Source organism: Pleuronectes platessa, chromosome 10 (genome assembly GCF_947347685.1).
Source record: "Pleuronectes platessa chromosome 10, fPlePla1.1, whole genome shotgun sequence".
Lineage (NCBI taxonomy): Eukaryota > Metazoa > Chordata > Actinopteri > Pleuronectiformes > Pleuronectidae > Pleuronectes > Pleuronectes platessa.
Window position 1 is genome coordinate 25876087 of NC_070635.1, and position 16075 is coordinate 25892161.

Genomic DNA, 16075 nt, shown 5'->3' on the forward strand with positions numbered 1-16075 from the left:
AAGGGTTTTATCGACTGACACCTGGGTGTACTAGTTTCTTCTTCATTTTGGCAGTGTAGACACTGACGCAGCACCTTTTCCTGGACAATATAATAATGGGCATTGAACTTCCAGGCGTTGGTGCATAAATATCAATGAATGTTTATGTATTTGTAGTCTTGTTTTCTTGCAATTTTTCTTCATCTTGTGCAAAATGCAACACAGGCAAGACGGGAATGTGAAAGACCACTTTTGTTAGGTCGATCATGAATCACCAGGGGGAAAAAACAGACTGGCAAAGACCTCTACTGACAAGTGGTAGAGACTCAATCATTTGGACAAACCTGCGTATACCCGCTGAATTTTCTATGAAAGAGGTAAATAAGAACCCAGCCTGCCATAACCCATACAAAGGAAATCAACCCAATTCATAATTTGTGTATATCAGTTTTGCCTGGCCCAAACAAACAAGATAGATCTGTGAGCTCTGGTGGCACTGGGCGGTAGAGTTTTGAATTCCGGGGGGTTGCAGGTTACGGTCTGTTTCCAGTCTTTCATATGATTGATTAGTAAGTTGCCTGAGTGGTATCATCTTTTCGTCTATCTCTCTGCAAGAGGACAAATAAGCATTTTAACCAAGATGTTGAACATTTCTTTTGAATAGAATTGTTGACATTTTTCAAGAAATATATAAATAAATTATATGTAATATAAATAAGAATATGAAAAGCATACAAGGAATCTGAGAAATGTTCCGCTGAATGGCAATGGCCAGTGGACTGTGGCGATGAGCCCAGAATGATACATGAAACTTACATGATACACTCTACATCAGGGGTCTCCAACCTTTTTTCAACTGAGAGCTACTTAGAAAAAAATTAAGTGGCCAAGAGCTACTTGCATCACATCGCACATATTTATTAATCAACTGACTTAAGCTTCTGTTTGTACACGTGTGAAATTGCAATACACAATGCTTATCAAAAATAACTCAACTCTAATACAATAACTTAATAACTCAACATCAAAGGTCCAAGAAAACATTAGTACACTCACTCTTTTTAAAACTTAGTGAGATGACTGGCACTGCATGGAGTCCTTCTGTTTGTACACGTGTGAAATTGCAATACACAATGCTTATCAAAAATAACTCAACTCAATAACAATAACTCAATAACTCAACATCAAAGGTCCAAGAAAACATTAGTACACTCACTCTTTTTAAAACTTAGTGAGATGACTGGCACTGCATGGAGTCCACCAAAGAGGTGTATGCTGGAGTGTATGCACTCAGGTTCACTCTAATACAGTCATTTAAATGTTCATCTGTCAGTCTTGTTCTGAATTTAGATTTGATGACATTCATGTCAGAAAAAGCAGCTTCACAAAGGTATGTCGAACCAAATAAAGCAGAAATTTTAAGTGCTGCTTGGTGAATGTTCTTGTAGTTTTCTGGGTCTACAAGGCTCCAGAAATGTTGTGAGTGTTGCTGAGACTTAAGCTGAACATGATTCTGGAGATTTATAACCTCCATCTCCATCTCCACAGGATTGACAGTGAACAGTTCAGCCATCTTTTCTGAAATCTCTGTGATATCTACCTCCATGAATGGGTTGGCAATCCAGCTTATCAAAATCATTGAACCTATCCTCAAACTCCTGGCCTAGCTTTGACATGAGGTCACAATATTTATTGACATCCAAAACAAAGTCAGCCCCTGCATGGCTATCTAACATCTTAACTACTGTTGGGAAGTGTTGCAGTCTTTTGTTTTTCAGTTGCTGGAGGTAGAATGACAGTTTTGCTTTAAAGCCTTAACAGCACTGATCATGTCAGAAATTGTTCTGTCTTTACCTTGTAACTGGGTGTTGAGCTGATTGAGTTTCTCTGTCATGTCTGTCAGGAACGCAAGATCAAGCAGCCACTCAGCATCAGACAAAAGTGTAGTGTCCTCCTCTCTTGACTCCATGAAAGCCTTGATTTCGTTCAGCAATGAGCAGAAGCGATGCAGTATTTTTCCTCGGCTCAGCCACCTCACCTGAGTGTGGAGAAGGAGATCACTGTGTTCAGCAGACAGTTCCTGGAGGAGCAGTTTGAAGCTTCTGTGCTGCTTGGCCTTTGCGCGAATGGAGTTGATGATCTTAATGACAGGTGTCATCACATGATCAAATCTCATGACTTTGGCGCATATAGCCTGCTGGTGAATGATGCAGTGATAGTTCACAATTTTAGGAAAGTCCGGGTCGGCCTTGCACAGTGCAATAAATCCTGAGTGGCGTCCTGTCATAGCTGGTGCGCCGTCTGTTGTAATAGACACCAGCTTTTCAATAGGCACGTTATTTTCAACGAAGTACTTTTTCACAACGTTGTAAATATCGACTCCTCTGGTTGTGGTTTTTAGTGGAAGCAACGTCAAAAACTCCTCTCTGGTGGAAGCGTCTTCGAAAACCATCCGGACAAACACAGCCATCTGAGCGGTATCAGCCGCATCCACCGACTCGTCACATTGAATTGAAAACCATTTGCATTTAATCATGTCCCGCTCCAACTGACCCACTGCATCGGCAGAGAGCGCAGACACTCGCCGTGCCACTGTGTTTGCGCCAAGCTGTACATCAGCGATAGCGGACATGATTTCAGTCTTACTTTTATGGTCCTTGAATAATGTGTCGGCCACCGCTGTCATTGCTTCCTTCACCATCCCGCCATCGGTGTATGGCTTCTTGTGCTTTGTCAAAATGTGCGCCACTTTAAATTATGCCTCCGTGGCCGCGTTGGCTTTCTTCGTCGGTCCGATGAATAAACATTGCTGTTTTTTAAGGTTTGCTTTCAGCTGGTTCACTTTCTCAGTCCGTAGAGTGCTGCCTGCTGGGAAATCCCGTGCAAAGTTACCGTGGACTTGAGTGTGGTGGCGCTCCACGTTACCTCTTTTGCCGACCGAAACACTGCTCCCGCATATGAGGCACACACACTTGTCCTTCACGCTAGTAAAGAAGAACTCGCATTCCCACTCCAAATGGAAATTGTATGTTTTCTGCTTTTTCTTGACTTGGCCACCTTGGTTTTCCATCTTTGTTGTTTGTGTAAAGTTCTGCTAATACCACCAAACTCCTCACTTTAGCTTAGCGAGCGTACAACGTCACTCAACGTCACAACGTCACTTTGGCTACATTTACACCGGACACCAATGTGACATATATGTGAACGTAAGTGAGATGAGGTGCATTTACTGTCGTCGGAATATAATTTTTTTAAATTTTTTTTATTATTATTATTATTTTTTATTTTTTTATTTTTTTCGGTCAACCTATCAGGCGAGCTACTGAAAACCTGCCCGCGAGCTACCGGTAGCTCGCGATCGACGTGTTGGAGACCCCTGCTCTACATGATGTAAAAACATTATCGTAGCTTAAAAAATTTAAGAAACTGGTACTTGAAAGCAAAGCGTCTGCCCTCCTCATTTCCTCTGCACATTAATGATTGAATCTCTTGCCCTGAATGTTGAGCTGAAAGTTCACTACGTTTCTGATCACACACTGTATTAAAAAAAATTCAATGACATCAGCAATTTTGGAAAACTGCAGCTGTTCCATCTGAATGCATCATGGTAATGTTTGTCTGGTGTTTATGATTGCTTATTTCGGCTGCAGATAATTATTATACTATGACTTCCAGGTTTCAGTTTTATTTTTTACCCTTTCAATTTGTTCGGCGGGATCTGGACATTTAGCTTTAAGTTTAAGCCAACTAAACACATCTTGGACTCATGGATCCTTTTTTGAACACTTAACAGTAAGGAGCTTGCTTAGCTGCATCTTTTACTTTTTTTATGGACAATAGTTGCTACAATATTGGAGAATTCACAAATCCACATCTGAAAAATGGACCGATGACATCATGTCAAAAGGGTGACAGACATGGGAATGATGTTACCATGAAATCAACATATCCGGCTTATAATTGATTGCATTAGTTCCTTTTGTAAGTTGATGCCAAGCAACTGACTGGCTAATGTGGACTGACTTAGGCAAAAACATTCCCTTTGTGACACAGCTTCATATTGTGAGTTGACTCACTGTAAGAGAGTAACAAGCGTGGATTATTTCCTCTCAGGCAAAAGAATCGCTGAGGAAATTCCTGTCAGATTCTTATGCCTGACTCCACTGCTTTGACCTCTGACTGTCTTATGACTGAGTGCGGCTGCTTTGGTTTGTTCTCTGCTGGACCCCACATGACTTCACATACAGAACAGAGGGAACACTTGAACCACGACACGTACATTTTTCCACTTCTGTACTTTGATTTTATCTCTTATGACCTCGTTTTCTCCTTTTTCTTTCACAAACACCCTACAGGAATCATAAGGTAAATGAGCATCACATCAGCTGAGCAGAGCCACCCACCAGACATTCCAGAGAGAATGTTCTGTTTACATTAAACACTAGATGTGAGGTTGAACTCCTAATCCCATTCCAAACTTCAAAGCTGTTAAGAGCACGCCAAGTTAAACTTTGACAGAGGGGAATGTGATGAAGCCTAATCCACACATTTCTGAGGTTACGCCACATCACAGGACCAGGTGGTCAAGCTAGCATGGGCACAGTGTTAATCAAGAAACCTTGAGCAAGAGAAAACTAGAATAGAACTCAGCAGAACAAAATTCAATCAATCCACCACCAAAGTGCGCATTAATACATCAGTCTCAATATGCCTGTTTTTTTTTTTTCATCAAGAATAAGGATCCATGAATTATTCCCTTTAAGGGGTGATGTTGTGTTTTGGGGGGTGGGTGGGGTGCGATGAATGAGTTGCATTTTCTATATAGTGTAGCCTGCGCTTGCTAGCTTTTCCAGGATTACCAACCTTTGCATTAATTAACTCATTTTTGCATAATCCTACATTTAGAATGTAGGACGAGATGTTAAATATCCCTTGTACGTTGGAAGGTCTTCTGAACAAATTAGGTTACCAACTACCAGTAGAGGTTAGCAGGTGTAAGTGGCCACCAGCAGATCTTAGGGGCATAACTGTGCACCTGAGCGCCGTTAAATGTATTGGGCTTATAATCAATGATACAGGACGAACTTGAGAGTACGCTGAAGCTAACGGTAACAAACTGCAAACAGACAGACAAACAGCAGTGGTCGATGGACAGTATCCATTTTACAGTCTTATTGACCAATTCACTGCTACACAGTACAAGTCACATTCATTTACACGCAAATTCATATGTCAATTTCAGGTCAAGTCTTTAGCCCAAATATAGTGGGACTGAGGGACTAAAGCAGGGGTGTCCAAACTACGGCCCGCGGGCCATCTGCGGCCCGCCATCCATTTGAAATTGGCCCGCCTCCAAAAAAAATTAAAAAAATTAATAAATCAATCAATCAATCAATTTAGAAGTACTTAAATGGAATTAAATTACAGCACGTTTGTACCGTTGAATGCACTTATTGTAAGTCGCTTTGGATAAAAGCGTCAGCTAAATGAAACTGAGAGCTACTCCCCCCCCCCCCAACAGTCCGCTCCAGGGCAGGGGGGCGTGGCGGCGTGAGTGGCCCAGACCTTCGTATTTTTTTCTATATGCGGCCCTCGGGATAAAAGTTTGGACACCCCTGGACTAAAGGAACAGGGGCTCGGACCCTCTACCTCCTGAGCCACAGTTTCCGCCAGCAATTAAAACAGAACCTCCTTTGCTGAGGTAAAGAATGTGCAGGTCAAGATACAAATTGTCATATCTGAGTGAGGGTGGTTGAAATTGCAGTTCGGCCAGGATCTTTCTGTGTGGAGTTTACATGTTCTCTCCGTGTCTGCATGGATTTTGGATGGATGGATATATAAGTAATCACATAAAAAAACGAGCTGCTACGAGAGCTTCAGGACTGTGGGTATCTTAGGAGGCAATCCCGCTGTTCCCCCTATTCCAGTCTTTGTGCTTACCTAATCAAATGAGCTGCTGGCTCTAAAAAAAAGAACAAAGAACAAAAATCAGGGAACTCCAGTGAATTTAGCTGTATGATTATTTTACTACTGCTTTATGCAGTTAGCTTGCAGTGCCAGCAGGAGCTCGGTTCATTGGCTCTGGTGACAACAGGCATCATCTGACTTTCACAGTCACATAATTTTCCAGAGTATTTGTTGTCTGAAACCATGTGCAGATGTGTGTCAGTTATGACTACACACGTGTTTCTGGTCATTCAGCTTTGAGCTGATTGCACACTATATGTTACATTATGTTAAATATCATTACATTACATGTCATTTAGCTGACGATTGCCGAGGGACACTTCGGCATGGGCTGGGATGCAGGCCTATATTGAGCTAATACTCTACTGTGGGATTTAAAGCTGTCAGCACCAAGCAGCTCAAAAACTTTGCCAGTAGTTTTGACAGCCTGTCTGTAACACACTGTATTGTGAGAACTCATTCCTGCTGCAAAGCTGCTTAGAGGGGATTTATCCATACAGTTTTTACATTCTCTGCCTTGACTGTGTGTGTGTGTGTGTGTGTGTGTGTGTGTGTGTGTGTGTGTGTGTGTGTGTGTGTGTGTGTGTGTGTGTGTGTGTGTGTGTGTGTGTGTGTGTGTGAGTGTGCCTGTGTGTGAGAGTGCATGCTTGAGTTATTCACTGACTGTCCATCTGTTATTGCAGCTCTATATAACACAGCAATCCAACTCCAAAAGTCCCTGAAAGTGACTGCACACTGTCTCTAATGAACTGGGAACAAATCCTCAGTTAGTGTGCAAAATGTCACACACATACACACACATTTGACTGAACATAACCCTAAAACCAAGTTTTAAGAGTCCGTTGCAAAAGTGAACACCTGTCAAATGTCCTCACTTTCCCTAATTGTCCTCACTCTGAAAGGTTTATGCTTAGGGTTATGCTTAACTAGCCTGACATTGTCATACTCACAATTCTAGTCAGAATGTGAGTCTGATACCGCTCCATTGGGCTGTGATTATGGGGCGTGTTTCAACCGAACCAGGAAATAAAATTCCTCTTCGCTCAATTGGATAGACCTACAACCAATCAGAGCAACGTAGTATGTGACGTATGTAAAGCGACGCATAGTTGTTGTCAACAGAACTCAACTGCACGCAAGCTGGAAGAAGTACAAGAAGATCAGTAAAAATTATTTTTGCCGGGGTTGTAAAAATAATTTAAGGATACACGGAGAGCTTACCAACACGATCAGCATTTTTTAACGAAACAGTTAATGTAACAGCCCCCCCCCTCCCCCCGAACATGACGCAGAGTTTCTCTACTGATGGCACACGGCTCTTTATTGTTCACGTCATCGTAGCCGTAAATACACCGTAAAACTGGAATGACATTAGGTGTACGATATTTTAATCCATAAAACCAAACACAAACGTTAAAATACAATAAACAAACAAATCACCACGACACAAGTCTGATGCATTAACGTGACAGCGACTCCCGTTCCGTGCTACCTTCAGCAAAGTAAATGGGACCAGCTTCCTTACCTCGTTCCGCTGGCGAGGGATGTGTAACTATAGTTTTTGAGAAATGCTGCACAGCCCGCGTCCGGTCGTTGTTCCTGCTCCTATCCTTGTGCCGGCGCTGTACAGCAGGTATCTTATTGCACTTGTCCGCAAGCGAGGGATCTGGTGCGTCTATTAACATTGTCCACTCCTTAAACTGCAGGTATTTATGCGAGGGGGGTCGCTACGTGTAAAAATAAATAAGCCCAACACAAAATAACAGAATAAAACAGTATGCATAAAGGGGCAGGTGTAGCAGTCAGTTACAGTAAAGGTGAATGCACGTACGAACGAGTTCTCCGTTTAGGATTACAGCTCCACAACACATCAAACAAATCGTATCGCGTTTGTCGGTCCTGTAAGAACTTAATCACACGGTTGGAACGCGACATTCGGAGAAGGAGCCCTTTAATTAGCCATATACGGTCTCGACATCTGACAGGAGGCGTTGCTTTGTGACATTTCTAATCAGCCAATCAGAGAAGCCTGCTGGGCACTCTGGAGGTGGTGAAGAACAAGCTCAAAGATGGGACACTGCTACTTTGTTGACACCATTGGTCTCTAATGCCTTCTAAACATATAACCAGCACTCATCGGAAAATATTTCACAGAGCTGCACCTTTTCCCTATGATCTGTGATTTGAAGGTACAGTCCAACAATTTTAAACATTAGAAAATTACACTTGTTTCATTTGTATAAGATAGGTATTGGTCTATGCAGCTGCTTTGCAGGATTAACACATCATAAATCGATAGCTTATAACAGTTTCAACCACAGAGCTATCTGACACTGGTTACACCTGGATTATTCCAGCAGAAAGCTCCCTCTAAGCATAATGCTATCTCTGCTGTTGTGGCTGCCGCTCTTATTGTGACTAGCTAATGTAACCAACTGTGTAGGGTAAATGTTTGAAAAATAAATCATGCCATTATTGTGGTTAAGCCTGCCATTATCTTTTGGAACAACCACATTTACCTTCATATCTTATTAATCGACTGATTGGCACCCTTCCAGAAACACTGGAGTTTCCCAGGATGTATTCTCTGAGGTGTTTGAGGTCGATTGAAAAAAACATTGCAAATAATGTTGCAAAACTAGTTGCGGTAATTTCTGTTTTCACACTCAATGACTGGGTCGAAAAACAGTAACATGCAGTAAACATCACACAGCAATGCAAAGGCCTTAGTCAGAAGCCCTAATGTTAACTGTGCATGACTGTTGCCTCAGCTTAAATTAAGTACTTAAAAAGCCACCAGGGTGGCATGGCAGGCTGATTATTTCAACGCATGTACAAAGTCTGTAACATCCAAATGTACGGAATAAAGAGTCCTGGTTTTAAGACTCAATGCACAAAGTAAACATTTCTTTCATATTTGCTATTTTTTCTCCCACACCCATAGCAGGAACTTTGATCATGTGTTGACGTAAATATGGCCACATAATAATGCTCAAATCTCTGGCAGCATGTGGTGATGAAACAGCAAGGAAAAGAGAATTAAAGTGGAGTTACTCACCTCTGTTGTTGTGCAAGGGCTGAATTTATCTGCAAGGGAAACAAAAAGGCAGTGTTATGATAAGCAGCCTATTCATAAAGCAGCTTACAAGCATAAAGACATGTAAAGCTACACATTGTTCAGTTACAGTGAACATGTACTGTATCTATGAAATGGTGATGCTTTCTGAGCCATTCATGTCTAAGGTCATACAGTCCTACTTTCAATCCATATAACTGTGTCTAAATGTACATTAGCATTTTCAACACAACTTTCCATTTTGAGCAAAGCAAAGCCCATTGGTTATCTAAAGAGGTTCCATGTCAAGTGATTGCTTTCAGTGGCCAGGACCCTCCTTTCAAATTTAGTAAGCAAATGGAGAGGAAATATACCAATCAGGGATACAGTGATAGTTATAACTGAATAGTTTATTAAATAATGCATTTTACACATAAAGTACGTTTAGATGTTTCTCTATTTTCCAAAACCCTCAGAGTTTTAGCCCAGAAGTTTTGTAGCCACCTTCATAACGTAGGTCCAACTGAAGAGAAGCTGGCAATTATTATCAATCACAATTGAAAGCTGCAGTAAGTACAATACATGTTCAATTGAGGCAATTTCACAAAGTGGAACTGCAGCTGAGAAAACTGGAATTCATTAAGACAAATCTGAATGTAAGGACTGGCTTCAGAAATATATATTATGTTCACTATGTCTTCTTAAAACGAGCCAATGATATAATAAAATGTGTTTACGTCAATTACTGACATTCTCAATACAGATAAAACGTTGATATCCTAATGATTTTAATCTGTCTATATGACTATTAGTCAAATCAAAGCTTTTTTCAAGAACACATCTGCTTGAACAAGGAACAATTTTATTATTATTAATATATTCAATGATGTGTGGCTTTGCTCAAAGCTATAGATCTAACATTGAACAATGAATGACTTAAATATGCATCTTGAAGAATCAGGAATTGTGTGTGAATGTTGGACATATAATTGGCCCCTCTGTGTAAGTTGTAGCCTCTTTATTGCTTACCATTTAGACAATTTCTAGGTATCCTAGGTATAGCTTATTTTTTCCCTGCATACAGTATCTTCTACTAATATCAACAAAAACCTGTTGTGCTCTCGTTCTCAGGCAAAAGGGTTAATGTAAGCTCTGTGTCTTTCCTATCACTCTCGCAGATTATGTGGCATGTGACTGATGATGACAAAACCCCACCCACCAAGCCGTGATGCATGAATGTACTCCCTTCAAAAACGAAGACCCACTAAGTGTTTCTCCAGGCAACATCAGCCCAGCTTTTACTTCATGAGCAAACAACCCGCTGGCGAACAACCCACTCAACAATTGACTGTTTTGTGTTGTAACGCGCAGTAAAGCAGCATCACAACAGCTCTGACATCATCTCATGACCTCCACTTACATCAGCAGATCTGAACGTCATGCAGCTGCATAGTGAAGATGTGGGACGTGTGTCAGTGTGTTCTTAGAAACACAGTGAGAAATAATCAAGTGACAATTGAGTCATGATGTAAATGTGCTTTTGAATCAGAACAGGGTCTGAAACTAGCATTATCTGGATTTCAATTTACGTCAGTTTAGCAGTTGAGAGCTTCAGCGGCGGAATTCAGACTCACACTCGTACTCTCAAAAAGATCTTATAAAGACAAAAAAATCCTGGCATTAGGGGGATTTAAGAAACTTCTCTGAGCAACTCTGAGCAACTACGGAACAGAAACGTTAGTTGGTAAGTTGTGTCTGAAACACTTTTTATCTTATTTGTTGAAAACCTTCATATCCCATTTGTCATCAATAATTGAAGCTGTCTGATAAATAAAACAACTATGGCTGCTGAATCTGTATGTCACTAATCAACCTGCTTGCCTGTGTGCACCTTTCATGTTCATGTATTTTGGGGGCATAGCTTGGAGAGGCCCGATGGAAGGGGGTGGGATATATTGTTTGCATTTTTTTCGTGGAGCCTGCTCTTGGGGTGACTGTTGCATTTTTCTTTAAAGGTGCTATTTGTTGATCGAAAAACAAAAAGAAAAAGTATTTAGTGGTATTGGACGTTGAAATCAACAGGCTGAATCCAGTTTCATTACATGCTGTAATTATCCAAGGCCTGGTTCATTTAATCAACATCTCTGATGAATACATTTTATCTCCGTCATGATCAGAAGAGGAAATTCTTACAAAATGAAATTCTAAGAACTTTCAAAAATGTCATCACAAGGAGAAACTCTTTGCAGAGGGAAGCTTTGTGAGTCAAAAGCACCCAAATCCTTCAAAATGTGGTCACAGATTTATCTGATTAGTTCGCCTCCATCAGTGGCCTGAGGTTACGCATCAGGAAGTGAGAACCTGCGCTGAACAGCACAGATAAGTGAAAATGAGGCCAGCAAATTACCCTAGAAACTAAAAGCTTTGGTATGATGGCTACACAAACAACACTGCTGCAATTGCCTAAAGATTCAGAGAGCAGTGATTCTCCTTGTAGCCTTCAAGAGGCTGTGGATACATTCACAGATTGAGGAACTTTGTTTGATTCAAAGTCGGAATTCTGTGGATTTCACTTAATTTGTGTTCTTCAGCAAAGACCAAGCATCTGATATTTTTCTAATGTGAAACTAACTGACAGGAAAATATGCTCATCTGTGAAAGAAAAACTGCTGAGGGAAATATTAAAAAAAAAAAAAAATATGACTCATATTTATCTAAACAGCAAAAATAATTGCTAAATATAAGAGCTCAAAGCATTACCCATGTTTCCATTTTGCATGATGTGACAGTGCATGAGCAATAGAGGAATAGAAGCCGGGACCCCCTCTCTAATGGTAGCTTCCATGCTCCTAAAAATAGCCCATTCATTGAAATCATATAGAGCTACAGTCCACACTAGCACCGTCATCACAGCTGTGCCTCTCACATTCACCTAATTCATTCGATTAGAATGAGCATGTGGTGTATTTATTGGTTCGAAAGCCATAGCATTGACTCAGCAGACGTCTTTACAGTGTGCTATACCCTATCTGTGTTGAGAGCTTGTCCCTGAGTATACACAGACATGGACAGATAGGCAGGTAGGCTGTCTGCTCTGCACTCTGCAATTGTGTTTACAGCAGATGATGAACATGACAGGCAATCGGCCGGATGAGACACTGTGATGCGTTTGCTTTAGGTGCATGCTATTATTCACAGACACACCCACTGACTGTATCTCCTGAGCACCAGGTGCCATATGAGAATGAAATTATCATAAAATACAAGCGAGTCATCATAAAGGGATGCATAGCCCCACTGAAAATCCGTACACTTCTAGAGGGACATTTCCAGAATATTGCAGGGATTTTTTCATTTTGCACACTTGCTAATAGAAACACTGTCACACACGCCGGGCCCTATAACGCCTCCTCCTAACTTCCCTGCATTACATAGCACATCATTAATTATAGCTGTGATGATCAGATGAAGTGGAATGAACACAGTGATCTGATGTGAGGAGGCTTTTAATAAAAGGTGAAACCACATGATAGCACAGCAGACACACGTGACAAGGAAATAGATGAATATTCAGTGAAAACACCACAGCATGAGGAGCCATGAAAGCAGGGGTCTGTGGTGGGAGAGGAAGAATCCCTTTGTTAAGGCCCAATGTTGACTATAGGTCATGTGTAATGGGGCCATAACTACGGGCTGCAGATAACACAGTAATCCTGACATGCAAATGAAGCCCCTGACAGTGTAAAAATGTTAACCTGCAAATATTATTTGTTAGATAGATTTCACTTTGATACCTCTGTATTACTCCTGTTATATCCCCTGCTCTATAAATCAGGTCTTCAACAGAAGGACAATAACAACACCTCCACTACTTGAAATGCAAGTGATGGTCTGGCCTAGATCTGAGTAGCTTCAGGCTCACTCACTGTTACATAATATGTTACCTTCACATCCCTGGTGCTCCACCATCACAGACCCATCTCTCTGTATCCAAACATCCGCTGCTCCGGATATTCTCCTCGGAGCCGCCGCTGGTGATGCTCCGGCGGCCGCGGAGGAGCTCCCTCTGCTCCGGTGCCCCTTCGCCAGCGTCCTGCAGCACTGGTAACACACCGCCCATGCCTGCTCCTCGTTGATGGGCTGGCTGTACAGCCTCAGTATGTCCTCCAGAGTCAGGCCCTCCGCACCTGCTCCCTCCGCCGAATTCATGGCGCGCTGATGCGAAAGATGCGGCTGCTCATCCCGGCGGGTCGCTGCAGCAGCATCCGTCAGCCCCGCGTGGTCCCAGCATCGCTGCTCGGCCATCCTTTCATTATCTCAGCGCAGGAGGCCCGGTGACGAGAACAGGATCAGGCCGGGATGTGAGAGGAGACCCGGAGGCATCGATGCTTTACCCCGCTGCTCTCCTCTCCAGGCAGAAGGAGCAGCTCACGTCTTGTTCAGGTTCCGGTGCCAGCAGCAGTCACAAGACGGTGTGTGTGTGTGTGTGTGTGTGTGTGTGTGTCTGTGTGTGTGTGTGTGACTGGATCCTGCAAAGCCTCTATGTGTGTGTGGGTGTGTGTGTCTTACATCCGATCTCTACACAGCAAGCCAAGCTCCCTCCTTCATCACATGATATCTCTCTCTCTCTCTCTCTCTCTTCCCCCTCTCTATTTGTTACTCTCTCTCTCTCTCTCTCTCTCTCTCTCTCTCTCTCTCTCTCTCTCTCTCTCTCTCCCTCTCTCTCTTGCTCTCAGGCATACACACATATATAGATTACATACAGATTCACCTGAATCTACATTGTAATTATTGCTTGTAATGTGTGGGGTTTTGTAGACACAGACTCACCCTCACTGGGCAGTTAAAGACTGGAAACATAACCAGGTCTGATGAATCTGGATTTCTGCTGAGGTTGCACATGGGAGGGTCAGACTTCGGCACCAACCGCATGAATCCATGGAGCCAACATGCTTTGTGTCAACAGTCCAGGCTGCTGCTGATGGTATTGACCATAAAAGGCTAATATATGTATTGGCATCTTTTTGGAAACTTCAACCTGAAGCACACATACCTAAATCTCGTAGTGTAAATGTGAATATGAAAGTCCCTGAGAATAGACATTACAATTTAGTGCTAGTTTGCCATTTATCTATAACCTGGCCTTGGGTATTGCTAATAGAGAAGGGAGTATGTGTGGAATGAGACTCTTTTCTCCTATGGTAAACAAATAGCAGATGTGCTGTATATGGATGCTAAAAATATTCTTTCCGCTTAAGGTTCAGAGTGTACGATTTAGGTGAAGGGATCTATTGGCAGAAATTGAATAAATCTAAATCTAAATTCATCTAAATTGTATGAATTGTTTTCTTTACCCTAGAATGGGCCCTTTATATTTAAATACTTTATATTTATATCTGGAGCTGGTCCTCTCTTTGGAGGCCATCATGTTTTTTTTACAGTAGCCCAAACTGGACAAAATAAACACCTTTGGGGTTTTTATGAAAACTGAAGGATACCACGGGTTCTCTTATCGTGCTGGGAAGGGGGAGGGTAAAGTGTATTCAGCTGCAACATAAAACTTCACCACTAGATGTCACTAAATTCTACTCACTAAACCTTTAATACCAATCTGTCATTGCTCGAATGCTTCAGCTTGTCTGAGTATTGTTGCAGACTATGTTCATGTCTTATCGTCATAGTTAACCATCTTCTAATGGAGGATAAAGCAAAAGTCTCCAACTGGTTTCATGAATATGACAGTGAGTTCGGTGAACTTCAGCAACCTCCCCAGTCACCAGATATCCAACAGACCATGTTTGTGATTTGGTAGAAGAGGACGTTGGCAGCATGAATATGCATCTGACAGATCTGCCAGATCAACAGGGAACAGAATCTCAAAGGAAAATTGTCGAGTCAATTCTAGGAAAACTAGCCGCTGTTCTGAGAGCAAAGGAGGAAATATGCATAATTAGTGTGTCGTTACCAATGAAGTGCTTGGTGAGTGTTTGTGTTAAAAGGGTGACCAGGGCAGACCAGGCGTCTTTTTGCTGGTCCCTAACCAAGCTTACATTTGTGAGTCATTTGATTAGGATTCCCAGCAGAAGCTTTTGTTTTTCTGCGGGTCACCTCCAGCATTTCACTTGCAGCAATGTAGATTCCATATAAACTGCTTAAAAAAGGGAAGTGTGCTTGAAAATGCCTGTGGCTCTACAAATGATCACAGAGTCATTACGAGGATACGCAGAGAAACTCATTATCGCTGTTATATGTGTTATTTGTTTCACATGAACGTCTCCATATGACCACGTCACATTCATACTCCTCTGAATTCTGTTAAGATATCAGATGGTATAGATGGTCTACCTTGCCTCTATCGTTGGCCGGTAGGGTGAATCTCATCAAAATGACAGTTCTGCCAAAATTCCTTTACCTTTTCCAGCATATTCCTGTTCTTACCTCCAAAAAGTTTTTTGCCAAACTGGATAAGGCAATATCAACATTTCTCTGGGCAGATAAACCTGTTTGTATGCAGAAAAGGTTATTGCAGCTTCCTAAGAGCACAGGGGGCCTTGCTCTTCCCAATTTTGTATATTACTATTGGGCAGCTAATATTCACAAGCTCTTGTACTGGACTGACAAACCTACCAGCGACCAGCCTGCCTGGGTCCATATTGAATTGTCATCCTCCCAGGTCTCGATGCGGTCATGGCTGTGCGCCCCACTTCCTGTGTCGGCCACTGAAGCCAGTGATAATCCAGTAGTTAAGCAGTCATTTGAGATATGGTTGCAATTCAGGAAACATTTTGGCTTGCAAGGTTCCTCTATTCATGCCCCAGTATCCCATAATCACAGTTTTAAACCATCCATTATGGACTCTGCATTTCAGTTGTGGTCGGAGAGGGGTGTAGCATCTATCAGGGGCCGCTACGACAATGGTACTTTCATGTCCTATCGTCTAAATTTAATCTCCCCTCATCTCACCTTTTCCGTTTCTTTCAAATTAGACATTTTGCCCAGAAAAACTACCCTGATTTCCGTAACACTCCCCCTCAGACTCTGTTAGACACCCTTCTCATGATAAACCCCAATCAG

The 16075-nt window shown here is 42.0% G+C and overlaps 1 protein-coding gene across 1 annotated transcript in view; it reads right to left on the bottom strand.

Annotated features, from left to right (window-relative positions):
- Positions 1-13306, bottom strand: part of spire1b (spire-type actin nucleation factor 1b) — a 44459-nt gene extending 31153 nt beyond the window's left edge. The window contains exons 1-2 of the mRNA XM_053433712.1: positions 12946-13306; positions 9005-9033 (exon numbers count right to left, since the gene is read on the bottom strand). Of these exons, the coding sequence (XP_053289687.1) occupies positions 9005-9033; positions 12946-13306 (390 nt within the window). The remainder of the gene's footprint in view (positions 1-9004; positions 9034-12945) is intronic.
- Positions 13307-16075: the final 2769 nt, after the last annotated feature.